This window comes from Rhinopithecus bieti, unplaced genomic scaffold, assembly GCF_001698545.2.
Source record: "Rhinopithecus bieti isolate Rb0 unplaced genomic scaffold, ASM169854v2 scaffold_18504, whole genome shotgun sequence".
Classification (NCBI taxonomy): Eukaryota; Metazoa; Chordata; class Mammalia; order Primates; family Cercopithecidae; genus Rhinopithecus; species Rhinopithecus bieti.
Genome location: NW_016809260.1, coordinates 1,116,991 through 1,144,755, shown reverse-complemented (window position 1 = coordinate 1,144,755; position 27,765 = coordinate 1,116,991). Strand labels below are relative to the sequence as shown.

The 27,765-nt window shown below is 39.7% G+C and overlaps 2 protein-coding genes and 1 long non-coding RNA gene across 7 annotated transcripts in view; 2 read left to right on the top strand and 1 right to left on the bottom strand.

Annotated features, from left to right (window-relative positions):
* Positions 1 to 99: 99 nt before the first annotated feature.
* Positions 100 to 16,273, top strand: LOC108540014 (uncharacterized). Of its 2 annotated transcripts, none has more exons than XR_001888550.1 (3): positions 100 to 180; positions 1,817 to 1,940; positions 16,007 to 16,273. It is a non-coding gene; the product is annotated as an uncharacterized LOC108540014 (long non-coding RNA). The 2 variants fall into 2 exon arrangements; XR_001888549.1 differs by having other exon boundaries at positions 100 to 211.
* On the bottom strand, positions 12,504 to 25,662 carry ATG12 (autophagy related 12). Its single transcript, XM_017888994.1, is given in 5 exon segments — positions 12,504 to 15,296; positions 16,666 to 16,728; positions 21,589 to 21,725; positions 25,335 to 25,551; positions 25,553 to 25,662. Coding segments are annotated over 5 exon segments (564 nt in total). The 5' UTR covers positions 25,640 to 25,662; the 3' UTR covers positions 12,504 to 15,236.
* The window catches only part of AP3S1 (adaptor related protein complex 3 subunit sigma 1), a 77,311-nt gene continuing 75,040 nt past the window's right edge, over positions 25,495 to 27,765 (top strand). For all 4 annotated transcript variants that reach the window (XM_017888991.1, XM_017888990.1, XM_017888993.1 and 1 more), the window contains exon 1: positions 25,495 to 26,053. In XM_017888991.1, coding sequence (XP_017744480.1) covers positions 25,985 to 26,053 — 69 coding nt within the window. In that variant the 5' untranslated portion in view covers positions 25,495 to 25,984. The remainder of the gene's footprint in view (positions 26,054 to 27,765) is intronic.

The following is a 27,765-nucleotide window of genomic DNA, read 5'->3' as shown; positions in this document are numbered from 1 at the left end:
GCGGAGATGGCTGCGGGGGCGGACGCTGAGTAAAGAAGGAAAAGAAAAGGGAAGGAGAGGGACATTTCTTCCAAATGGAGAATTGCGAGGAGCCTGCGAAGACTGAGGATGGATTCCACTCCTAGGCCGGACAGCGCCTGTTTTGTCAATTGAGACTATCTAGAATATGCCCCAGGCTAGGTGGAAATAAGTCGAAGACATACATATATATGTGTGTATACACACACACACACATTCTGTCAAAATATATTTAAGTATACACACACATATTTTTTGAAATGTGTAGTGAAATATATTTTGACAAAGGAGACTCGGGTCTCTAGTAAGACAAGTAGTGAAATGATGGAAAACCAAGAACTCTTTGATTTTAAAATCAAATATTTTCTTTAAAAAAAAAAATCCAGTGCACAGAGCAAGACTCCGTTTCAAAAAAAAAAAAAAATTCCAGTGCAAAGAATCTGGTATTTCATTTGATGGTGTAAAAGGGGGCTTTTTCTGAGGGGATGGGGCTCTGACGCAATTATTTCAGAGGCTCTAATTAGATTTGAATCTCTCAAGCATGTGCTTGAAGGAGCCTGCTGGTACACACATATAAGGAAACACGTTTCTACATCATGCATAGCACCTAACACGTTGGGAACAACACAAATCAAGTAAAGTAGCATTTAAATGAGAAAGATGTTAAAGACGAGGAAATGCAAGTGTAGATTTCTTTCTTCTCATTATAGATGGACCCAGGGAATAATTTGGATTTAAGGTTATTAAAGTTCTAGACTTCTGAAGACCTGTTTTTTTTCTAGACTGTGATCGCCCTCCCTCGTGTATATACATGTATACAATGAAATTGACTTGTCCCAGGTAGTCTTAAACATCTCTGGTAAAACTCGCTACATTATATTCTACCAGTGTTGTTAAAAGCTCAATCACCTATTGTTCAAAAATGGCTATAGGTAGAAAGCATTCCAGAAGCCAGCTTTGGTAATGTGTGTTGCTGCGGGTAGTGAATTAACAAAGTATTTTGTGACAGAGTAACCTGTAAACTTTTCATTGTTTACACAAATTGTTTTTTATTCTTGGCAATGTTTTCTACTGAGTCTCTTAATTACTTCATTTCAGCTAGTGTAATCCATAAATATTTGGAATGAACAAAAAATATATATATATAAGCACAATTTATCTTTTCTACATTTCAGTTGATAAAACTTCTAAATTTTCTGACAATTTCATTTTCTTTCTCTGACTCCTCTTTTCTTTCTAAATTTTATGAAAGTAATATATTCACATAGTTAAAAAAAATCAGTAGTACTGGAAGGTCAATGAAAAGCAGCAGGTCCTTTCAACCATTCCCGACTATCTGTCCTGTACGTAAAGAGTCAGTCCCTTAACTCTTCTAACTCTTCCTTGTGGTAGTTACTTCCTTTTGCCAAAAATAGGCTTTTTTGTTTGTTTGTTTCAGCAATTTTAGATATTATCTAGTCATTTTACATTATGAAAGCTCCACTCATTTATTATTCATTCATTAATTTATTCAACAAATGTCTTTTTGGGTGAATACAAATTTTCATTTCACCTGAGTAAATACCTAGGAGTGAGATTGCTGGGCCATTTAGTCAGTGCATGTTTAACTTTGCAAGAAATTGACAAACTAATTTGCAAAGGGTCTGTGCCATTTCGCATTCTCAACAGCAATGTATGAGTTCTAGTTGCCCTGCATCCTCACCAGGTATTGTCAGTTTTACCAATTTTGGTCAAATAGGGGTGTGCTGATATTGCATTGTGTTGTTCATTTTCTATATCTCTTAATTATTACGGGCAGGTCTTTGTTCTTAGAGCTCCCAAGATGGTGGCCGGCCGTTCCCAAGATGGCAACAAGCCTTTTGTTCTCTGACTTGGGGTTCTTGGCCTCACAGATTCCAAGGAATGAAACCTTGGGCGATGCGGTGAGTATTATAGCTCTATTAGAAGCCGTGGGTCACGGAAGAGAACCATGGAACCCAGCGACTAGTGTTCAGCTTAATTAGGAGGAACTGGGGCACTTAGCAGTGCAGGAACAATGGCGAGCCTTTAGTCCAATTGGGATTGGCAGTGGGCGCCTCACTGAATCAGAAAAGCAGCAGACACCCTGCCTGATCTGGAGGGGTGGAAGTCAGTGGTGGGTCTGTGATGGTGGCAAACAGCAGTGGTGGACAGCAAGCGAAAGCTCAGCTTGAGCCATAACAAACACAGACCAGAAGAATGTGCAGTTACAAGATTTAATCGAGTGAAAACAGAGCTCCCATACAATGGAAGGGCGCCCAAAGAGGGTTGCCACTCCCTGCTTGAATGTCTGGGTTTATATCCTGATCATTGTCCCTCCCTGGTGCTCTCAGGCGATATATGATTTGACTATTTCTTTACCTCCTGCTTTAGCCTAATTTGTATTTTAGTGAGCCCTCTTTACTACCTGATTGGTTGGGTGTAAGCTGAGTTACAAGCCCCGTGTTTAAAGGTAATTGCAGTCACCTTTCCCAGCTAGGCTTAGGAATTCTTAGTCGGCCTAGGAAATAGAGCTAGTCCTGTCTTTCATAATGACTAATGATGTTGAGCATATAGTTATGTGATTAATTATTTGTAAATAATTTTTGATGAAATATCTAAGTATTTTGTCCATTTAAAAAATTATATTATTGTTGAGATTTAAGAGTTTATTATATATTCTAGAAACAAGTCAGATGTGTGATTGGTATATATTTTCTCCCAGTCTGTGACTTGTCTCTGTTTGTTTGGACAAAGGTCTTGCTCTGTCACTGAGGCTGGACCCTGAGTGGAGCCATTGGCTCATTGCAGCTTTCAACACCTGAGCTCAAGCAAGCCTACTGCCTCCACCTCCTGAGTGGCAGGGACTAAAAGCGTGCACCACCACACTTGGCTAATTTTTAATTTTTTTATAGATGTGGTCTTGTTATGTTGCACAGGCTGGGCTTGAACTACTAGGCTTAAGTGACTTCCTGCCTCAGCCTCCTGAAGTGTTGAGATTATAGGCGTGAGCTACTGTGCGTAGCTACCCTCTTTTCAACTTTTTAGATTCAGGGGTTACATGTGCAGGTTACCTGGGTATATTGTGTGATGCTGAGGTTTCTGGTAATGAATGTTATTGTCACCTAGGTACTGAGCATAGTATCCAAGTTTCAACCCTTGCTCTCCCCCATCCTCCTTCTAGTTGTCCCCAGTGTCTACTGTTGCCATCTTTATGTCCATCTGACTCCTCCTCTTGACCTTCAAAGACCTCAAGGAACTTTATTAATATAGTGATATTGACACATTTTTATTGTTTCTTCTCTCAACTCCCTCCCTTCCCCCACACCCAGGATTTCATTGATCGTCTGTATGTGGATGCCTCCCACATTCCCTTAGTTTTACATGCAGACTGCAATCTCCAGCACCTCTTCCCACCTCAGATGCAGTATGTGTGAAACTCCTCTCAAGAATGCTCTCCCAAACTCCTAAAGGTTCTATTTCTGCAATGAGGCACCCAGGCTCAAAAACCTCATCCATTGCTGCCTACTCCTTCCTTGCATCATTATCCAGAGCCCATTCAACCAATTGCCAAGTTTTGTATCTCTTATCATTTTCCCTACTTTGCATTCTTACTGCTATTCCACTACTCAAACCTCTATTCGATTTTGGCTGGATTATGGCACTGGCCTCTGAACTGGATTCCTTGGTTCCAGCTTTCTCCCATATGTATCCTTTATTCACAATCACTTGATTAATTAGCCTAAAGCACAGAACTGATGATGTTGTTTCCTGGTCACATTCTTCCAATAACTCTAACTTTCCTATACAATAGGTCTTATTAGCCTGGCATTAATTTTTTTTTCATATTTTGGCTGTAAACTACCTTTCTTGATATTTTGCCCTTTATTATTTTTCTTTATGAATATATCTTTCAGCCAAATTGAATGTGCTTTCCAAATCCATTGTTTTGCTTAAGCTTTTCCTTCTGCTTGAATCCTAGCCAGCCATTTCAACATGTCCCAATCTTATTTTAAGATCCAGCTTTTACTTTCCTGTCAAATGAGCCATCTCTCCTCCTCCTGAACAACGGACAATCACTATCTTTCTTATGGCACTTACCATGTCTCAGCATGTGTTGCAATTACTTACGTTGATCACTTTGACAGTGAGAACCTTTAAGACAGGCTCCTCTTACATTTTATTTTTATATCACCACCAGTGCCTAGTGCACAGTATTTTGTGCAGGTTAGGCACAAATAGAAATATTTCTTAAGTGTATGCATAAATGAAGTTAGTAAAAACATATTGGCTAGAGTAACTCATCTAGTTCCTCATTCCTCTTTAAGGATCCTAGGGTTGTGATTTCAAAGCCAGAAAAGACTTTTTGCAGGTTGTTTCTTTGCAAAGGACATCTGAATTCTTCCCAACAGTTGCATATTGTAACCTAACTATAGTCATCTAAAAAAGTTGACATTATAGACTCTGTTAACATAAGTAGAATACCTAGATCCAGAGAGGTAGCTCTACTGTACTCTGAATTGCCCAGGGCAATCAATGACTGTCACATTTTCAGACAGACATTGACATGGTGGTAGATATACAGAGAAGGGAACTATCCAACATATTTTAAAAAGCATGTACTATATGCCAGACACTGCTAACAAAACTAAGCCACTGCCCTCGGAGGGCTTACATTTTAATGGGGTTGGGTTGATAGGAGGAGCACACCAACAAATATTGTATGCAGCATACATGGAGAAACGGACATACAAACACTTTATAAAATATACAATGGAGAAAAATAAAACGGGAAGTTGGGTATGTAGAGTGGCGAGTTGCTGTTTTAGAGGGAGTTCAGGGGAACATTTCCTTGAGGTGGTATTTGAGCAAGGACTGAATATTAGTAAGACATTTGTCTAGGGCAAGTTTCCAGGTGGAAGAACCACTAAGTCCAACAGCCCTGGGATTGGAGAAAGTTTAGTGTTTGAGTAACAGCATTTGGGTGGCAGAATATGGGGAAGTGATGACTGCGTATCACATAGGCCAAGGTGAAGACTTCAGCTTTTACACCAATATAGAAAGCCACTGGGGATTCTAGGGGAGGAGATAGTAGATATAGAGGAACCAACCAGTTAGCTGTTACAATTTGAGCGAAAAAAAAAAAAAAAATGATGGTGGGTCTGTCCACAGTGGTAGCAGATGAGAAATGGCTGGACCCTGGACATGTTTTGCAGGTAAAGCAGTCAGGCTTTTAAATTTTTATGGATACATAAATGTACATATATATGGGGTACATGTGAAATTTTGATACAAGCATACAATATGTAGTGATCAAGTAAGAGTAACTGAAATATCCATCACATCAAGCATTTCTCATCCTTTGTGTTATGAACATTCCAACTCTCCTTTTTTTTTTTTTTGAGACGGAGTCTCACTCTGTCGCCCAGGCTGGAGTGCAATGGCCAGATCTCAGCTCACTGCAAGCTCCGCCTCCCAGGTTTACACCATTCTCCTGCCTCAGCCTCCCGAGTAGCTGGGACTACAGGCGTCCACCACCTCGCTCGGCTAGTTTTTTGTATTTTTTAGTAGAGACGGGGTTTCACCGTGTTAGCCAGGATGGTCTCGATCTCCTGACCTCATGATCCACCTGTCTCGGCCTCCCAAAGTGCTGGAACTACAGGCTTGAGCCACTGCGCCCGGCCCCAACTCTACTTTTCTAGTTATTTTTTGAAATACACATTATTAACTAGAGTCACTCAATTGTGCTACCCAACACTAGATCTTTTTTCCTTCTAACTGTATTTTTTACTCATTAAGCAACTCTTTATTTTCCCCCTTTTCTTACTACCCTTCCCAGCATCTGGTAACCATCATCTACACTCTATTTCCATAAAAGCAATTTTATTTTAAAGTTCTGTGATACATGTGCTGAACATGCAGGTTTGTTAAATAGGTGCCATAGTGGTTTGCTACACCTATCAACTCATCATCTAGGTTTTAACCTCCACATGCATTAGGTGTTTGTCCTAATGCTCTCCCTCCCCTTGCCCCCTACCCAACCCCCCCACCACCTACCCACAGGCCCCAGTGTGTGATGTTCCCGTGTCCATGCATTCTCATTGTTCACCTCCCACTTATGAATGAGAACATATGGTGTTTGGTTTTCCGTTACAGTGTTAGTTTGCTGAGGATGATGGTTTCCAGCTTCATCTATGTCGCTGCAAAGGATATAAACTTATTCTTTTTTATGGCTGCATAGTATTCCATGGTGTATATGTGCCACATTTTTTTAATCCAGTCTATCATTGATAGGAATTTGGGTTGGTTCCAAGTCTTTGGTATTGTGAACAATGCTGCAATAAACATACGTGTGCATGTGTCTTTATAGAATGATTTATCATCCTTTGGATATATACTCAGTAATTGGATTGCTGGGTCAAATGGCATTTCTGGTTCTAGATCCTTGAGGAATCACCACACTGTCTTCCACAATGAACTAATTTACACTCCTACCAACAGTGTAAAAGTGTTCCTATTTCTCCACATCCTCATCAGCATCTGTTGTTTCCAGGTTTTTTTAATGCTTGCCATTCTAACTGGTGTGAGATGCTATCTCATTGTGGTTTTGATGTGCATTTCTCCAAGTGACCAGTCATGATGAGCTCTTTTTCATGTTTCCTGGCTGCATAAATATCTTCTTTTGAGAAGTGTCTGTTCATATCCTTTGCCAACTTTTGATGGGGTTGATTTTCTTGCAAATTTGTTTAAGTTCCTTGTAGATTCTGGATATTGGACCTTTGTCAAATGGATGGATTGCAAAAATTTTCTCCCATTTTGTAGGTCGACTGTTCACTCTGATGAGACTTTCTTTTGCTGAGCAGAAGCTCTTTAATTTAATTAGATCTCATTTGTCAATTTTGGATTTTGTTGCAATTACTTTTGGTGTTTTAGTCATGAAGTCTTTGCCCATGCTTATGTCCTGAATGGTATTGCCTAGGTTTTTTGGGGGTTTTTATAGTTTTAGGTTTTACATTTTAGTCTTTAATCCACCTCGAGTTAATTTTTGTATAAGGTATAAGGAAGGGGTCCAGTTTCTGTTTTCTAAACATGGCTAGCCAGGTATCCCAGCACCATTACCATTTATTAAATAGGGAGTGCTTTCCCCGTTGCTTCCTTTTGTCAGGTTTGTCAAAGATCAGATGGTTGTAGATGTGTGGTGTTATTTCTGAGGCCTCTGTTCTGTTCCATTGGTGTATATATCTGTTTTGGTATCAGTACCATACTGTTTTTGTTACTGTAGCTTTGTAGTATAGTTTGAAGACAGGTAGCGTGATGCCTCCAGCTTTGTTCTTTTTGCTTAGGACTGTCTTGGCTATACAGGCTCTTTTTTTGGGTCCATATGAAATTTAAAGTAGTTTTTTTCCAGTCATGTGAAGAAAGTCAATAGTAGCTTGATAGGAATAGCACTGAATCTATAAATTACTTTGGGTAATATGGCCATTTTCATGATATTGATTCTTCCTATCCATGAGCACGGAATTTTTTCAATTTGTCTGTGTTCTCTCTTATCTCCTTGAGCAGTGGTTTGTAGTTCTCCTTGAAGGCCCTTCATGACCCTTGTAAGTTGTATTCCTAGGTATTTTCTTTTATTTTTTTAAGACGGAGCCTCATTCTGTTGCCCAGGCTGGTGTGCAGTGGTGTGATCTTGGCTCACACTGCAAGCTCTGCCTCCCAAGTTCACGCCATTCTCCTGCCTCAGCCTACTGAGTAGCTGGGAATACAGGTGCCCACCACCACGCCTGGCTAATTTTTTTTTTTTTTTGTTATTTTTTTTTTTTTTTTTGAGGCGAGTCTCGCTTGCTGCCGACTGGAGTGCAGTGGCCAGATCTCAGCTCACTGCAAGCTCCGCCTCAGGTTTACGCATTCTCCTGCCTCAAGCCTCCGGAGTGCTGGGACTACAGGCGCCCGCCACTCGCCCAGCTAGTTTTTGTATTTTTAGTTTAGAGACGGGGTTTCACCGTGTTAGCCCAGGATGGTCTCGATCTCCTGACCTCGTGATTCGCCGCTCGGCCTCCCAAAGTGCTGGGATTCAGGCTTGAAGCCACCCGCGCCCGGCCTTTTTTTGTATTTTTAGTAGAGACGGGGTTTCACCATGTTAGCCAGGATGGTTTCTATCTCCTGACCTCGTGATCTGCCCACCTTGGCCTCCTAAAGTGTTGGGATTACAGGCATGAGCCACTGCACCCGGCCAGGTATTTTATTTTCTTCGTAGCAATTGTGAATGGGAGTTCACTCATGATTTGGCTATCTGCTTGTCTTTATTGGTGTACAGGAATGCTTGAGATTTTTGCACATTGAATTCAAGTCCTGAATATCCTTGTAATCTTCTGTCTCCTTGATCTAATATTGACAGTGTGTGTTTAAAGTCTCCCACTATTATTATGTGACAGTCTAAGTCACTTTGTACGTCTCCAAGAACTTGTTTTATGAATCTGGGTGCATCTGTATTGGGTGCATATATATTTAGAATAGTTAGCTCTTCTTGTTGCATTGATCCCTTTACCATGATATAATGCCCGTCTGTCTTTTTTGAACTTTGTTGGTTTAAAGTCTGTTTTATCAGAGACTAGGATTGCAATCCCTGCTTTTTTTTGGTTTTCCATTTGCCTGGTAAATATTCCTCCATCCCATTGTTTTGAGCCTATGTGTGTCTTCGCATGGAAGATGGGTCTCCCGAATACAGCACACCAATGGGTCTTTATCCAATTTGCCAGGGTGTGTCTTTTAATTGGGGCATTTAGCCCATTTACATTTAAGGTTAATATTCTTATGTGTGAATAAAAAAGTGCAAAGTCCTATGTATTAACCAGCTGTCATCATGATGCTAACTGGTTATTTTGCACATTAGTTGATGCAATTTCTTCATAGTGTCATTGGTGTTTATATTTTGGTATGTTTTTGCAGTGGCTGGTACTGGTTTTTCCTTTCCATATTTTGTGCTTCCTTCAGGAGCTCTTGTAAGGCAGGCCTGGTGGTGACAAAAGTCCTTCAGCATTTGCTTCTCTGTAAAGGATTTTATTTCTCCTTCACTTACGGAGGTTTGGCTGGATATGAAATTCTGGGTTGAAAATTCTTTTCTTTAAGAATGTTTAATATTGACTTCCACTCTCTTCTGGCTTACAGGGTTTCTGCAGAGATCCGCTGTTAAGTCTGATGGCTTCCCTTTGTAGGTTACCTAACCTTTCTCTCTGTTGCCCTTAACAGTTTTCCTTCATTTCAACTTTGGAGAATCTGACGATTATCTGTCTTGGGGTTGCTCTTCTCAAAGAGTATGTTTGTGGTGGTCTCTGTATTTCCTGAATTTGAATGTTGGCCTGTCTTGCTAGTTCGGGGAAGTTCTCCTGGATAATATCCTGGAGAGGGTTTTCCAACTTGGTTACATTCTCCCCATCACTTTCAGGGACACCAGTCAATCATAGGTTTGGTCTTTTCACATAGTCCTATATTTCTCGGAGGCTTTGTTCCTTTTCAATCTTTTTTCTCTAATCTTTCCTTCATGCCTCATTTCAGTAAGTTGATCTTCAGTCTCTGATATCCTTTCTTCCACTGATCGACTCGGCTATCAGTGTGTGAAAAGAACTCCTGCAGCTAGCTCGGTGTCCGCCTGAACAGCCACCCAGTTTTGTGGTTGAAACCCAGAGCCCTGGTGGTGTGGGCACACGAGGGAATCTCTTGGTCTGTGGATTTCTGAAACCAGGGGAAGTGTGGTATCTGGGCCAGATAGCACAGTCCCTCACAGCCTCCTTTGGCTGGGAAAGGGAGGCTCCCCTGCTCCTCGCACTTCCTGCATGAGGCGATGCCCCACCCTGCTTCTGCTCGCCCTCTGTGGGCTGCACCCATTGCCTACCCAGTCCCAATCAGATGAACAGGATACCTCAGTTGGAAATGCAGAAATTACCCACTTCTGCATTGGTCTCACTGGGAGCTGCAGACTGGAGCTGTTCCTATTCGGCCATCTTGCCAGTCAATCCTAAAAGCATTTTTTTTTATGCTCCCACACATGAGAATATGTGCTATTTGTCTTTCTGTCCCTGCCTTGTTTCACTTAACATCATAATATCCTCCAGTTCCATGTTGCAAATAACAGGATTACATTCTTTTTTAAGGCTGAATATGCCATCATGTACACTTTCTTTATCCATTCATCCATGCATGTACTCTGAGGTTGATTATATATCCTGGCTATTGTGAGTACTGCTGCAATCAGGTATCTCAATATACTGATCTCCTTACCTTTGGGTTTACAACCAGCAGTGAGAATGCTGGATTACAAAGTAGTTCTATTCGTTTTTGGAGGAAACTTCATACTGTTCTCCTTAGTGGTTTTAGTAATTTACATTCCCATCAACAGTGTACAAGTATTCTCCTTTCTCCACATCCTCACCAGCATCCATTATTGCCTGTCTTTTGGATAAAAGACATTTAAACTGGGGTGTGCTCTGTTATTTAGTTTTGATTTCCATTTCCCTGGTGATTAGTGATGTTGAGCATTTTTTCATATACCCATTGCCCACTTTGGTATCTTCTTTTAAGAAACATCTATTCAGATCTTTTGCCTATTTTTAATTGTATTTTTTTTGGCTATTAAGTTCTTTATATATTCTCGTTTTTAATTCCTTGTCAGATGAGTAGTTGGCAAATGTTTTTGCCCATTCTGTAGTATATATCTTCACTTTGTTTCCTCTGCTGTGCAGCTTTTTAGCTTGATGTGATCTCATTTGCTCATTTTCACATAGGTTGTGTTTCTGAGGTCTTACAAGAAATCTTTGACCAGCCCAAACTTTTGGTTCCCCCAATTTTCTCTTCATAATTTCAGATCTTACATTTAAGTCTTTATTCTGATTTTTGTATATGGTGAGAGAATGGGGTCTAATTTCATTCTTCTGCATTCACATACTCAGTTTTGCCTGCACCATTTATTTATTATAGCAGGGACTGTCCTTTCCCCAATGTATGTTCTTAGTGTGTCAAAAGAGTTGACTGCAAGTAAATACATGGATTTACTTCTGGGTTCTCTGTTCTGTTCCATTGGTCTGTGTCTTGCTTTTATGCTTCTATCGTGCTGTTTTGATTACTATAGCTTTGCAGTATATAATTTGAGGCCCAGTAATGCAATGCCTCCGGCTTTGCTATTTTTGCTCAGGATGGCTTTGGCTGTTCTGGGTCTTTTGTGGTTCCATACAAATTTTAGACTTTTTTTTTTCCTATTTCAGTGAAGAATATCATTGGTATTTTGATAGCAATTGCACTGAATCTGTAGATTGTTTTGGGTAGTAAAGCTGTCAGGATTTGCTGATGGATTGAAACTGGGTTTGAAGACAGTCAAAATTCTAAGCAACTAGAGGGACAGATTTATCATTCTTGAGACAAGACTTGGGAAAAGTGGGGCAGGAAAAGGGGAAAAGTATGTTTTGTAGATGTAGATAAAAGAACTGGGAACAAATACTTGAAGGAAGCAAGGAGGCAGATTTTGGCATGTTGTAAGAAAGACAGTTATGAAACAAATAGCCATCTCAAAATGGACAGGACATCCTTTGTGTCTATCACTAGAAGTAATCAACCTAGATTCGTGTATATCAGCTACGATGACAGAAGGAACTATGGGAGTTGATTTATAAAGATTCCTCTAAAGATTTTACTCACATACATACATGTTTTATCTTTCATTAATATTAAATACAGAAACATGGGTAAACTAATATTTCTTACTTTCCATTATTTCTAAAAATTCAGTTTTAAAAAATTTGAGACTTAAATTCCAATCTAAAAAATCTGTCCTACGCCCTTTAGTCAACATGAAAGTGACTCAAGAACAGGGACTTTATAGTCTCTTATGAGCTTTATTAGTGTTATTCCAATATTTAGGACATAGTAGGCATTCAGTGTGTGAATGAAAGGTTGTATGAACAAACTGAAGTTTATACTTACGTTTCAAGGTTTTTGATATTGCCAAATTGCCCCCTAAAAGTGATATACCAACTCATATTCTGTTCAACAAAATATGACAGAATTTCCCCACAACTCTGCTAATACCAAGATGTACGTTATTTTATTGATGTTTATCAGCATTGTTTTATTTGTATTTTTTGTAGCCAATAGGGTTCAAGGTGTTTCATGTTTTATTGGCCATTTTTTTTTTTCTGAATCGAAATTTGGTATGTTTAACCTATTTTCAGTTGGTCTTTTTTTTTTTACCAATTGAAATGAATTCTTCACATATTTAAGACACTAAAAGCACTGTCATATGCTGCAAATATTTTCCATTACCTTCTGCTGTACAAAAATTTTATACAAAATTTCCTGTTTTTAGCTGTCATACTTTGCAACTCACAATTTCATTCACTCAATGTGTTACATTACTAATTATTTATGTATAAGGAAATGTAGTATTATGTGTGTGTGGGTACCAGATAAAAACCAGAATAACTGGGCACACGGCTCTGAGGCAGTATGCAGTAAGTGCTGTAATAGTGGTAGTTTGCTGTAAGTGTTTTTATGAAAGGGTATCTTTTCCTTGAATGATTCAGATAGCCTTTAAAAAGTTAAAATCCGAATCAGGCCTTGAAGAAGAGTTAGGATTTTAAAGGGTGAAAGTGTTAAGTAAACTGCACGAGCAGAAGTAGAAAACAGAAAACACAAGGCATCTTGAAAGAACAGTGAATAATCCAGTTTGGGTTAAATAATGTAGGGAAACAGTATTTATATAAATACGACTTGAACTGTATTCAAATACTAATATTTGCTGAACTGTTTTCTGAATAGTTTTCATTATGTGGTCTGTAGCTGGCTTCCTCCTTTGTGCCAAGAGTTTACTCAGCACATTATAATCCTTGGAAAATGAAGTAGAAACTGCATGAGATTTTTATTTTCACACTCCTTCAACACCTAAGACTTTCCCAGTTTGTGTTACAACTAAATTGGTTGACTAATGTCATATAATCTGAGGAATACACTGTACTTCTAGTAGATATTTAAGGTCCCTTTAGGATTGAAACTTATAGAAATCAGATTCCAGGAATTATCCAATCTCATTTTGATTTCAGATAAAACATTAATTTGCCTTATTCATTAAATATGGTGAATTCATTATGAAGTCTGGCATACTTTTAAAGGTGTAAGTACAAAATTGTAATATTATGCATATGCTTTGTGTGCCATGGGTCATCTATGTACAGTAAAATAAAGCATGACATTATTGACATCTATTTAGTCACAAAGAAAACTTAAAATATCACCTGAATGTTCAATTTTCCCCCCAAGTTTAATAAGACTTGAGAGTCTAAATTAAAAATAAATTGTGTTTTAGGTTCTAGTCACCCAATAACTTATCAGATCCAGGCTTAATTATTGCTCCATGTTGCAAATTTAGCACAGAATGATTCTTTGAGTAAAGATCAAGAAATAATTAAATATGATTTGAAAAAGTACAAAGTCCAGACCCGGCAGGGTGGCTCACGCCTATAATCCCAGCACTTTGGGAGGCCAACGTGGGTGGATCACCTGAGGTCAGTCAGGAATTCGAGACCAGCCTGGCCAAAATGGTGAAAACCCGTCTCCACTAAAAATAACAAAAAATTAGGCAGGCATGGTGGCAGGCGCCTGTAATCCCAGCTACTGAGGAGGCTGAGGCAGGAGAATCACTTGAACCCGGGAGGCAGAGGTTGCAATGAGCCGAGATTGCGCCATTACAGTCCAGCCTGGGCGACAAGAGCAAAACTCCTTCTCTTAGAAAAAAATAAAAAAGTGCAAAGTCCTATATATTCTTCAGAGTTGTTAGGAAAGAAAACAAATAAGGTTAGCTGCATATTTAGCTAACCTTAGATTTAATAAACTATTAAGTTATTTAGGTCAAAAAGGATAATTAAATGGATGCTACAAATTCAACCAGTATTTTCAATTTTTGAGGTCTATCATCTGAAACCTCAGTGGCAAACATAATAAAAAAATTCAACATATTTTTATTTGTCAAATATATGAATATAATTAAATATATTCCTTCAGTAAACTGAAGCGGACAAAACTAGAGAGCACATCTTTTCCATACTCAACTTATCTAACTTTAAAATGATATTACTTGGAATTCTACTACATACCATCTTAGATCCTGTTTTGAAATTCCATTCACATTCCATTTGATTTACTAGAATGCCTTTTTTTTTTTTTTTTTTTTTTTTTTGAGATGGGGTCTCACTCTGTTGCCCAGCAGGAATGCCATGGTACAATCATGACTCACTATACCCTTGAACTCCCAGGCTCAGGGGATCCTCTTGCCTCTGCAGCTTAATAATTTTTTTTTTTTAATTTCTATTTTTTTGTAGAGTTGGGGAAATGGCCTTGTTATCCAGGCTGGTCTCAAACTTGTGGCCTCACACAATCCCCACACCTCGAACTTCCAAAGTGCTGGGATTACAGGTGTAAGCCACCATGGCTGATCTGGAATGCTTTCTATAAATGACAGAATAACACCACAGTTAGGTGATTGGGACTCAAGAATCCTTAAATGATAGTACTGAAAACAGGTATATGACTTATTTGTCCAGAATTTGTATTATAATATAACCATGTGTATTGTCTAAAATTACAGTCTTTCAGTCTGTCCAACGTGCTTGCTCTCCTGGCTAGATATTAGCTAAAAATTAGCAAAAACTGCCGTTTCCCTTGTTACTCCTCAGCAAAGATGTGAAACCAAAGTGCCTAATCTTTTCTGCCTGGTGAGCTGCCCTCTACTGGACTCTTTGAGGTATTCAGCCAGCAGGTCAATGTGACTATATTTAAGAAGGTAAACAGAGGCATAAATGTAAACATTAAAAAAAAAGGAACCTTTTAGTATATTAACTTTTATCATGAAAACAATTTCAGTCATTTTGAGAACTGGCAATGAAGATGCTTATACAGTCTTAGTCTCCTTTTCAACCTTGGAGGCAGATCTGCAGCAATAATAGTAACAAGTAGGAGCAATGGGTGTACTATAATGACCATCTTTTATGATGATTGGTGTATTAATACAAATCACATTTTTTTGAGTCCATTCATGCTATGGATGTTTTCTTATGCATAAACATAAACACATACTGAATAGATCACATCTGTTAAGTCTCTTGCCACAAGCAGCAAAACTTTTCAGAGCTGTCTCTTCTGTGAAAATCCATCTTATGTAGCAAGTTGGTTTTCTTTGTGGTTCATCCCCATGCCTGAGACTTGCAGTAATGTAAAACCAGTTTACCATCACTGCCAAAACACTACAAAAAAAAGGCAATAAATCAAACTCAATCTTTATTATTCTTAGATGAAACTAAGAAAATAAATGCCACATGTATCATAAATATCCACACATGTATATTAAGTTACCTATGTTACAGGCTGTCTCTTTCAAAGGATGCCTGTTTCTATCAGACACATATTAATAATCCGAAGTGTTTAATAAAATCTGTCCTTTAAACATCTTAGGCATGAATGAGCTTATGTATTTTATTTTTTTATTTTTATTTTTATTTTTTGAGACGGAGTCTCACTCTGTCGCCCGGGCTGGAGTGCAGTGGCCAGATCTCAGCTCACTGCAAGCTCTGCCTCCCGGGTTTACGCCATTCTCCAGCCTCAGCCTCCCGAGTAGCTGGGACTACAGGCGCCCGCCACCTCGCCCAGCTAGTTTTTTGTATTTTTTAGTAGAGACGGGGTTTCACCATGTTAGCCAGGATGGTCTCGATCTCCTGACCTCGTGATCCGCCCATCTTGGCCTCCCAAAGTGCTGGGATTACAGGCTTGAGCCACCGCGCCCGGCCGAGCTTATGTATTTTAATCTTGTCCTTTCTCTACATCTCCAACCACAATGTATGTAATTTCAGCTGTTTTCTAGTAGTGGTGCTACTAGGTGTACTCTAATGACTCTTGCAATGACACTGTAAGATGTTGAACAAAGTCATTCTTACGCTGTTTTTTCAATTTCTTGTAGGCAGATTTGGATAACAGATTATAAGAACAATGCAGAAGAAATCAACCATAAAGAAAAAGCCTTACTTTCTAAGAATTACAACGATGACTTTGAAATATAATTTATTCCTTGGTTCTTCAATCACTGTATAATTTATTAAGATCTTACTATGATCAAGATGTTAGATAACAGAACAAGAAAGTCATCTTTTCTTCTATCCCAGACAATTAAGAATGGCATGATGGATGGGCGCGGTGGCTCACGCCTGTAATCCCAGCACTTTGGGAGGCCAAGGTGAGTGGATCTCACAAGGTCAGTAGTTCGAGACCACCCTGGCAAACATGGTGAAACCCTGTCTCTACTAAAAATAAAAAAAAAACAAATCAGCCAGGTGTGGTGGCACACACCTGTAGTCCCAGCTACTTGGGAGGGCAAGACAGGAGAATCGCCTGAACCCAGGAGGCGGAGGTTGCAGTGAGCCGAGATCATGCCACTGCACTCCAGCTTGGGCGACAGAGCGACACTCGGTCTCACAAAAAAAAAAAAAAAAAAAAAAAAAAAAAAAGCATGCCATCTCTTGAAATAAAAATGTGAATTAACAATACTACACAATATACATATTATACAGATGTGCGTACTCCATTAAGAAAAAAAAGCAATAAATTTTTTTTTTTTTATACCTCATACAGAGTTCCAACTTCTTGGTCTGGGGAAGGAGCAAAGGACTGATTCACATAAATAAACTACAAGAAAGGAGAGAAAAACAGACATGTTTAAGGGTATCCTGATTAATCTGCATTTTTCTGCATTCCAATCAGCTAGCTATTTCGTCTTGTTTTCACAACTGAAGAAAGCTTCTCTGAACTCCTAACTTTTCTAGTCCATTTAAAGAGATCTTTATGAAGATCTCATTTTACCTCCAGAGGAATAAAAATAACACAATTCCAGTTCCTAGAACAGTGGTTCCTAACTTTTTATAACTAAGAAACTTTTAAATATTTTTTACAAATAGCTTTTGAAGGGCTGGCTATTCAAGAAATTACATTATCATAAAAATATCCCCACTTACCCATAAAGAATTTCCCCTAAGAAAATTACACACACAGAGTCAAAAATCAGTATGTCTAATATTCAAGGTAGTTTGTGCACTTTCCTTGGGTAAATGTATGACATATATACTTAGGTTTTTATAAAGTCACTTACAGGCAAATGAACCAGGAAAAAAGTAACAAAATTAAAACCTTATAACCTCGCTCTTTCAAGGATTCGCTGCTCAATGTTTCAGTTTAGTCTGTTTTTACTAAAATATTTCTAGTACTTAAAAAAAGTCACAGTGTCGAAGTGCCTTCTAATAATTTTCTTTTTGGAAAACAAAACATTATATGCAGGTAACAAATTTAGCTTTCCTTTAATATGCAAATTTGGGACTAAAATGTCCTGGATTAAACTTAGTATTAAAAAAAAAAGTATCAGAATAGTTGGTTGACAGACACTATTTTGATCACCAACCATGAACAATCAATATTGCTCGCATCTCTCCTAGCCAATGTAGTGTGGTGATTAAGTGTACAGGCTCTAATAAGACACATCTGGGTTTGCATCCTGGCTTTAAATACAAATAATCTCTCATCCTCTTTATTTGTAAGATATGGAAAATAATAGTAACTATACCTCTTGGGTCTGTTGGGAAAAACAAAATGAGATAATGCACTAACTATCAGTGCCTGGTGTATGTACTCAAGAGTTGTTATTGTTAAATTATCTTTAAATAGTTCATGCTGAAATATCAATTCGTGGTTACGGCTGAGTAGAGTTCTGGCACAAAAATTTCAGAACTGTAACAGAAAACAATGTGCATTTTAATGTGAATTTTTTGTAATATAAATAAAATTTGTGTTCAGTGCCTGACAATTTATGAGCAAATCCAGATTTTACTCTTGTACGTTATAAATGAGGGGAAGGGCTCTCAACAACAGCTTAGTTAATCAGTGTCAATGATGTGCTGAGAACTGTACATGGAACTATGAAGATTAATGTGACCTCTTCCCTCAATGAGCTTATAATCTATCTATAGGACAGGCAGACACACATGAATAAATATGGGTGAGAAAAGTACATCTAATGAAGTATGTAGCACACAGAAATGTACACTAGTCTAGCCTAGCAAAAGGGTCAGGGACGGCTTTGTGGGAAATAAGCAGGATTTAACCAGGTGAAGAAAGTAGTAATTAGGACTTCGTAGGCAAAGGAGACAAAGAGTAAGATGGTGTTGTGTTCACAGAAAACAGCAGACTAGATGAAGCGGAGAACCAACCGAAGGAATTCAATGTGATTTTTTTAACAGGTGTTAATTGGAAATTTTAAAAAGCAATTCAGTTCATTTAAAAGAGATAAAGCGCTATATAAGTAACAGGTTAACATCATCAATTCCACTGTAGAAACGCTAAGTGGCTTATAATTTGTTCCTTTAAAGTAGATGTAGTTACTCCAGGTTTGTGAAAGTAAAATTCCATGGAAATATTATTTCCAAACTACAAGAACTTGGGCAGACAAAATTAGTTTTATTAATTACTTTGCCTTTAAATCAGCTTTTCTTTTTACCTTTAAATCAGCAGTCTTTAAATTGATGTCTCTAGTTATTCTGGTTATAAAGCTCTCTGTCTAGTAGATTCCTCATGGATTCATTGGAATAGCATTTTCTGCTAATAGTTTGTGCCCCGATTAGGTCAGTTATGCAGGATATGAAAGCCTTATTTCACTTTCTCCTTAAGTATCTTTGCTGTCAAAGTCTGATGACAGCCTAATTTTCTAAGTCATGCCTTCTTTCCTAACCCCTACATTTCCAAATGATTTCAAGTCCAGTAATTTTAACAGAATGCATCCTGGTGTTCATTATTCTGGGTTGATACTCTCAGGTACTTGGGATGTTTTTTCAGTATGTATTTTGAAATCTCTTAAATGACATTTTTACAGTATTTTTTCTGTTCCCTTGCTCTGTTTTTTTTCTTCACAGACTTGTCCAAAGGCTGACTCACTTTTAAATTTTTTTCATCTATTTTTCTTAACCCATTATCCGTTGTTTACGTTCCTCCTACTTTAGTCTCCATTTCTGAAATAATTTCCTTTTATTTCTAATTCTTTTCCTGAGCTCTGTCACTTCATTTCTTAGTTTTACTAATGCTGATGATTGTTTTTCTTTCATGTCTTATACCATCTTCTTGTTTTTAGCTCGTTTTGAAACACAAGGTTCCAGTTTTCGACTTGTCTTATAGGCATATTTTTCTGGCTTGATTTCATCGTCTCTAGGGATGTTGTTCTTTTCCGCATCTCTTTTTTCTTGTAACACGGAATTTGACCTTGTTATTGTTTTTATGTGAAATTAGTTTTCCTCAATTTTTAGAATGAGGTGAATTAGGGTAGTTTTCTAACTTCACAGAGCTCCCCGTTTTTTGTATACTGTTCAAAACGATGGAGGCCTGCTTTGAGCTTTCTAAGTTCTGTTCCCCTCCATTTTGATCTGGTCTTTCTCTTTCCTTCCTTTCTCACGTCCCTACCCTTTTCAATTTTCCTTTCACTTCCCAAAATTTCTCCTCAGTATGGGGTCCTGGAGCCCTCCTGGGTCTATTTGAGATTGCTTGAGCCCTTCAAGTCCTCCTTAGTGCAAATACATTGTTATCATGTGCTACAGGAGAGGGCAAAACTCCTCTCAGTCAGCTTCTATTCTCAAATTGGCTCACTTTGCTTCTCAGTCAGGATCTATTAGCGCTTTTGAGGTTCTTCTTGTCTCAGTGCTGTCAGATGCCAAGCCTGTTTCTTACTGCTTCTTTTTAGCACAGATGCTGACACCATGCAGGTCCTGTGGTTGCTGGTGGTTTGCCCCCACCAACATGTGTTTTGGGGCTCATGAGGATATCTTATCACCTAGTTTTGTTACAAATACTAATCATGGGTTTTTGGTTTTGCTATCTAGTTGACTAAGTTTTGTGAGAATTCAGAGAGATTCACGCATGCCTTCTGATACCACTATCTTCCCAGAATGCCTAGCATTACTTTTTTTCCTTTAACATCCATTTTGCTAGATAAAACTCAGAAGATATCAGTTTTAGTTTAATCTAGGAAAATGACAAAATAAGTTTTTATGTTTCCTATTGCTTAAATGGGAAAGGATAATCATATTCACTACAGAGGCTTTAATTTAACCTTTATGAAATTGTTTACATAGGGTAGAATGGTTGAATGATGGCAATTTTATGTGGTTCAACCTACTATGTATTGGTATCAATCCAGTCCTTTCAGGTTACTGAACGAATATAGGCAATACAAAATTTCAAGACTCTTAACAGAGAACACAGTATCATTTCATCTTTTTTAAATCCCCATGTATTTCAAACTGATGCATTAGTCAGTACATTTATTTTTACCAACTCTTCATGTTGCGTCTTTAGTAAATACATAGCCTCTGCTCATTTCTCTCAAATGTATGTCCTCATTCCCCTGACTTTTCCATTTAGCTTCACCTTTGTGAGAGCACTTGCAGCCAAACTCTTAGGTCAGAGTCAGTTTTTTGCTCCTCCCTGACAAAGAGAAATTCCAACATGTGCTGCTTCAATGATAGTTCACTTGCTTTCCCCATGCACACGCCTGTGTTCAGAAGCAAGTATTTCCCCAGCGCCCCACACAAAATTCCTGATTTTATTTAAAAAATGCATAGCGATTCTTCAACTACCTAGTCACTCATGCTATCTGAGTTAATACTATCCAAGATTGTGATCTATTTGCAGATAAAGGTGTCTGATAAATATATAAATTGTATATATAAAAAACAATATGCCAAATACATGTAGACATTTAAATTTCTGTAGTCAAATGCCAAGTTAAAATGCAGTGGCATTTAAAGAATTAACCTTTACTACAACTGCCCCTGTGAAGTGCTTAATGTGTACTGTAACATGAAATATTTCTTAGTTCTTTCACAATATATGGCAAAGATACATTGCTTACCTCGAGAAAAACAGGAAAAAAGTAACTGCTATCAAAACAAATTGAAAAAAATCCAAAACTTTTGTAGTAATGTACAGATACTGTAATGCTCTACGATAGATTTCAGTGACTTTCTGAGGAAAACAATACAGGAGGCAATAAATACATAAATAAACTGGTTCACATTGTAAATCTAAACATTTCATTTCAGAATTCCCCAGAGAATCCTTTGATAAACTACATAAACTCCACTAACAAGAGATAAGGCAGGGCACAGTGGCACACTCATGTAATTCTAGCACTTCTGAGGTGGCCCCGTCTCTACTAAAAACACAAAAATTAGCCAGGCATGGTGGTGCACTCCTGTAATCCTGTACTCGGGTGGCTGAGGCAGGAGAATCGCTTGAACCAGGAGAAGGTTGCAGTGAGTCACCGCACTCCAGCCTGGGCAACAGAGCGAGACTGTCTCAAAGAAAATGAATAAATAAAAATAAAGGGATAAAAGGGCATAACAAAAGCAACATATGTGGCTCCATATGCATTTCTATAAACAACAGTTAATTCATTGTTGCCTAGGAACTACTGCAAATTTTTGTAGGAAAACGTCACCATTGGTTTCATACCAACTGTTCTGAGGCCACAAGTTTAAGAAACTTTTTGATGAAGTCAATGAGTCCTTGGATGGTTCGGGTTCGCTCTACTGCCCACTTCTTTGTTTTCATAATAGGAGTATCTCCCACAGCCTTTAGCAAAATGTCAACTGTAAAACAATAAAATTTACTGACAATTACATGGAAACATCTAAAGAGAATGGAATATAAAAGACTTAGAAATCAGAAATATTTAATCTACATCCGTCTTATGTATTTATGATACTGAAGATATGTGAGAGATATAAAAATGTTAGATTCTTTTCCATAATTTTTTTCTTGATCCTACGAAGTTCTCCCAACAGGACTAATTTTTAAAATGCATTTTATCTTAACAGGCAATTCCGAAGAGAAGAAATACAAATGATCAATACAAAAACAATATTTAAGTTCACAAAAAGCAAAGTAAAATAATGTCATGTCCCTTTTCACCCACCAAACTACTTAAAATTAGAATAATTACCAGTGTAGATGATACCACTTTTGAGAATGTAAAATGGTACACTCTTTGTGGAATGCAATATGGTAATACAGATCCCAATAAAGGTATACTTTGATTCAACAGTACTTCTAGGAATCTAGCCTAAGAAAATATGAGATGTGTAAAAATTCACTTAAAACGATTTCACCTCCATTTAAGCATTTATTTTTATATGACACACTGGTAAACCTAAATATCCAAAGGGTATTTGGAGGTGACTGATTAACTGGAATGTAGTAAACAGCATACACTTTAAACTGCCTGAGGTTCAAATCCTGGCTCTGCCATTTGCTGGGTATATATGTGGATATTTAATCTCTCCAACAGCATGTATAATATCTCAAATGCATTAAAACCATCAAAACACACTCACATAAATATGGAATAATATGCACCAAAACGTTATTTCTCATTAGTGACATTGTAGGCAATGGTTACTTGGTTTTACTTATGCTTTTTGTAACTACCAAATTTTCTGTAATAAACTTTTCAATAAAGGAAAGCAGTAAGTTATTAACAATAATAGAAAACCAAAGGCCAAAAGAAGTTGCAGAAAGAGAAAAGCTTAAGGTTTCAATGATCCAAAACACAGATATGCAAACCCAAACCCTACGAATCTGTCTCTTGAAAAAAGTTATTTGCTAAAAAACAACAAACAAACAAACATCTGGCCAGGTGCGGTGGCTCACGCCAGTAATCTCAGCACTTTGGGAGGTCAAGGAAGGAGGATCACTTGAGGTCAGGAGTTCAAGAGGGCCCAGTCCCCTTCCAACCTCTTGTTCAAGACTAGCCTGGCCAACATGGTGAAACCCCGTCCCTACTAAAAATACAAAAAATTAGCCAGGGGTGGTGGTGCCTGCCTGTAATCGCAGCTACTTGGGAAGCTGAGACAGGGGAATCGCTTGAACCCGGGATGCGGAGGTTGCAGTGAGCCGAGATGCGCCACTGCACTCCAGCCTGGGTAACACACTGAGACATCCTCTCAAAAAAAAAAAAAAAAAACAAAACACATCTGCAGTCAAAAAGCAAGACACAATTGAAAGCAAAATAGTGGATTGCTGCCCCCTAAAGTTAACTCTATTCTACTACACCCTTCTTGCTCCATTCTTTTGGTATTAAATGCTGGGGCCGAAAGATCAGAAGTCAATTTATTCAAGTTTACCCCTGGAATGAAGGCATCTAGAACACATGATGCATGCACATTTTATCTTCCTACTAAAGAACTAATTATCCTAGGCCCAGTTATCTCGGGAATAGGAATGTATTTGGAGATTACATGGGATTTTAGTTATCCTATCTTTCATACCTCTCTTCACTGCTCCCTCAATCCCCTGGGGCTATCAGTAAATCGATTAACGCAATTAAACATTTCCAGAAAGTGAAGCAGAAAATATCATGAGTTATGCTACCTAAGGAAGAAGTGTTAGACAGTGAGAAACTAGAGACGGAAAATAATTTAATTACAGTTGCCCTCTCTTTTTAATTTTAAAGGTGATTTGCCTGTAGTTTTGAACCCCGGATAGACATTAGAATCAACTAGGAAAACACTTACTCCCCAGGTAACCTAACATACCGCCAGTGCCAAAACCTTGGTCTGTTTCAACAATCTTTCTTCTGTAGATTAAAACAAAGGCTGAGGATACAAAACAGTTAAGCTGCTTTCATCAGATTATCCTCAACAAATGATGACAACCTCAAGGTAGGAATAATTAGAAATAGGTTAGGAATAGAAAGTTTTATATTGGAGAGGCAAACTCAAATGCTAACAAGAGCCAGAAAATAAAAATCTGATCCTTAAATGACAGTTCAATTTGCAAAAAATACTGTTCAGACCAAGAAAATATGCCCTCGGGCAATATTTAGATTGTAAGCCACTGTTTTTTTTTTTGCTTCTGTTTTACACAGCTATCATCAGGGTGAAGTAATAAGCTTTTGACTAAGACTGTTAGACCTTAAAACGAATCTCGGGAAGTCCGCTCTTGCCTATGTATATTGGAAGAAAAAATGGAACAAAAAACTGTAAAACCTGCGGAATTCTTTTTTAGCGGCTATCCATGGAAATAATCACAGTGCATCACGTGGAAATGGGAGTCTGACTTAAAGGGGGAGGGGGGCAGTCTTGGGAGAGAATGCACAGTAGCAGAAGTTGAAGAAAAGGCAATGAGACCAATGTCTTTTTTTGGGGGGGGGTGGAGTTCGCTCGTTGTCTAGGCTGGAGTGCAATGGCGCCACCTCCGCTCACTGCCACTTCCGCTGCGCCGGCTCAAGCGACTCTCCTGCTTCAGCCTCCCGAGTAGCTGGGATTACAGGCGCGCGCCACCACGCCCAGCTAATTTTTATATTTTTAGTAGAGACAGAGTCTCACCATGTTGGCCAGGCTGGTCTCGAACTCTTGACCTCAGGTGATCCACCCGCCTCGGCCTCCCAAAGTGCTGGGATTACAGGCCTGAGCCACCGCGCCCAGCCAGAGACCATTGTCATCTTAAGACTGAACGCGGAAAACTTAGTTTAAGGACAAAATCAGCCTCTCTGAATCGAGGATGCTTATATGCTGCTTTTCTCATAGGCAACTGTAACTCTACAGAGTGCTTCAGAACACGTAACCTTGGCAATCTCTTTTACAAAGGAAAAATCTCAAACAATAAAGGGCTGAGGATAGCTGGTTCAAGCAATGAAGTAACTCAAAAGCTTCCCAAATGTGTTTCTCAAAAGGTAACATCTATGCCTTTAGCTTTCCCTTAGCAGTCTTCATTTTGGGTTAAGAATTTGGTTTTTGGTTTAAGGAGCGAATTCACAACCATCTGGGAGGGGGAAAAAAACCAAAAAAGCGAGTAAGTCAGAAGGCGTGAATTCTAATCCAGGCTTTGCCAGTGATCATCCCTACCACCGTAACACATTATTAAAATAAATAGCTCTTGTGTTAAGTACCTGGAATTACCGAGAACCCCCACTCAGCTCCCTCCCTCCTTCAAAGAGCTCGCAGTCTGGCCAACTCAAAGAATACAATATAAAAAGGGGTGTGGCAGCCAAGTATCAGGACCTACACCGACAGACAGAGATAGTATTTTGACACTCAACTCAAAAGCCTTAAAAATCAAAAAGTACACTTCTTCTGATGTCTGGTCAAAATGCAGGTCTAGGACGGGAGCTCCTCTAAATTTTGCTTCTTTACTGGTCGCCACCCCCAGTCGCATGCCATCTGAACCTCCCGCCTCTGCCCGGAAATAAATTCAGTTACTTTTTTTCTTGGTGTCGCCAGCAGGTTCCTCTGTTCCCGGGGAAACTGCAGCGGAAGACGGGGGCTCCGGGGTGATTGTTTCTGGGGAGACCTCCGTAAGTCCTTCCCCTCCAGCAGCACTTGAGGGAGGAAGCTGCAACATACACTGCGGCTCCTCCGCCATCTTGCTTGGAGAGACTGGAGAGCGGAAGTAGCGATTGAGCGCGTGCAGCGGGTGTGGTTTTTCTCCAGAGAGCGTCGCAAAGGAGGCGCCGGAGTAGGGGAACCCAATTCCACAGTGAAACTTGGTGTTCCTGGCTAGTCATTCAAATCGAAGCTGTGGCAGACTTCTGAACGTTAATAACGCACATGCGTTTCTCCGCGACTACAGACCTCAGGAAAGGAGAGGTGGGCAACGTCTCCGTGCTGGGTCGAAGGCGCACACTCCCCTCTTAGACCGCTGGCTGGGACCTAGAAATGTTTCCGCTTTCCTCAGGGCCTGCCCCGCCCAGGCCCCGCCCCTCGGGCCCCGCCCGGCGACTCGGGAGCGCGCGCGGGCGCGTACGGGAGGGGGCGGGTGGGGAAGGATCGCCGGCGAGATTACCAGGCGAGGCTCGTGCGCCCGCCCCCGCCCTGGCCCCCAGTGCCCACCCGGTCGGCCCGGCACAGCCATGATCAAGGCGATCCTAATCTTCAACAACCACGGGAAGCCGCGGCTCTCCAAGTTCTACCAACCCTACGTGAGTATCCAGCTGCTGCTGATCCGGGCGAGGGGGAGTCGTTGGCGACGGGCAGCGCCCAGCGCGGCTTCCTCAGAGCGACCCCCTCCGGCGCGCTGCGGCCCTTCTCCCGTCCTGGCCGCCTGGCTCTCGCCGGCTGTCAGCCTCCCGGTGGGTGTGGACGGGGTGCCCACCTCCCTGCCGCGCGGTCAGCCACCGACGTGGCTTTGCCCGGGCGGTTCCTCCGCCCGTCGGTGGGCTGCGTTGCCTTCCCGGCTGCGCGGGCGAGGCCCTCGCCGATCGGGCAGCGGCAGCCCACCCGCGCCCCGGAGCCCTGCGCCCCGGCCCCAAGAGCCAATCCCGCGCGACTGCCTTGTGCCGCCCGCGGCTGCAGTTAGCCCGGGAGGAGGAAGACGGGGCGGAGCTCGTTCTTCTCGCCCCCCTCCCCCGACTCCCAGCCTTTCCAAGTGGACTTTCTGTTCTTTGGACAGATGGGCTACTGGTTTTCACTGTAATCATCTCATAGGGCAGGAACTTTGGCTTCCTGCGTTTGATAACTGCACGCTCTGTACAGTCTCTCTCCTGTATGTTTCGATACGTGACCGACTGCCCAGTGTGACTTTCAGGTGTCTCCTTATTAAAGAGGAAGATACGTGAGGACCTAATATTTTTATCAGGCCTTTTAGCAGCTGGCTGCAAATTATTTACCCTCGAAGTAACCAGCGACGTTTGTAGTTGACTGATTGGAACTGTGGTTCTATACCTAAAAGTTACGATTTCAGCTTCTGGTTTGGCATTTTTCCACATATGGGAATTTGCCATCATTTATAGTTTTTTTTCTATTTATGAAGAATAGTAGCATTTGTAGAACTTCTCTTTTAGATGTGTGAATACTGTTTAGTATGGACAAGTGCAGGAGGCATTAAGGTAGTAGAGATAAGTGATTTATTGATGATCGAGGAAGGGTTTTATAGAGGTGTGTGCTCATCTGGGCGCAAAATTCACTAGCTGAAACACATAAAATTGGGTTCCCAGTGGTCGGATTAATGTGAGGTGTAACTGTTGTGTGGTATTGTGGCACTTTGCTTATAGCCAGAAATGAGCTTTCAATTCAATTTTGAAATTGTGCCAAGGCTAACACTTTTATGCAGATAAGTCCCAGATGGAAATCAATCTTGCCATTACAAAGTAAATGTGAAAATGTCAGTTTGCCTAAAATGATAATGCAGTCTGTGAAGGTGTTAGTTGAAGTGAGAAGTCTTGAGCTTATTCTTCATTTTTTTTTCAGTTGTTTTGCTTTTGCTAGCTATAAAGAATATTTTCTGCTACTCCTGTGTGGTTTTAATTTACTATAACTTAAATACTGATGGTCTGTTTAAAAATTCTACATCATTCTGTAATCCAGCTTAAATTCTAGTTGATCCTCCTGAGTGAAAAAAATGCCATTAACTTTACCTGTTTGTTAAAATATAGTACCGGCCTTTATTGAAGGAATCTTTTTCATAACCATTTTGCCAGTGTCATCCATTTGCAGTGTAAAAAAGGTATGTTGCAATAGTAAAACAATTCAAAAAATTATTTTTCCATATGTAAACTTAAGCAATATTCAAAACAGTGGGTTTCCTGGCTAATCCATATAATCAGTGTATATACTATTCGTGTAGTGTAGAATGTAACTATCTACTGAAAAATGCATTTAATTTAGAAACTCAGGAATCTGCCTTTCCCTTGTC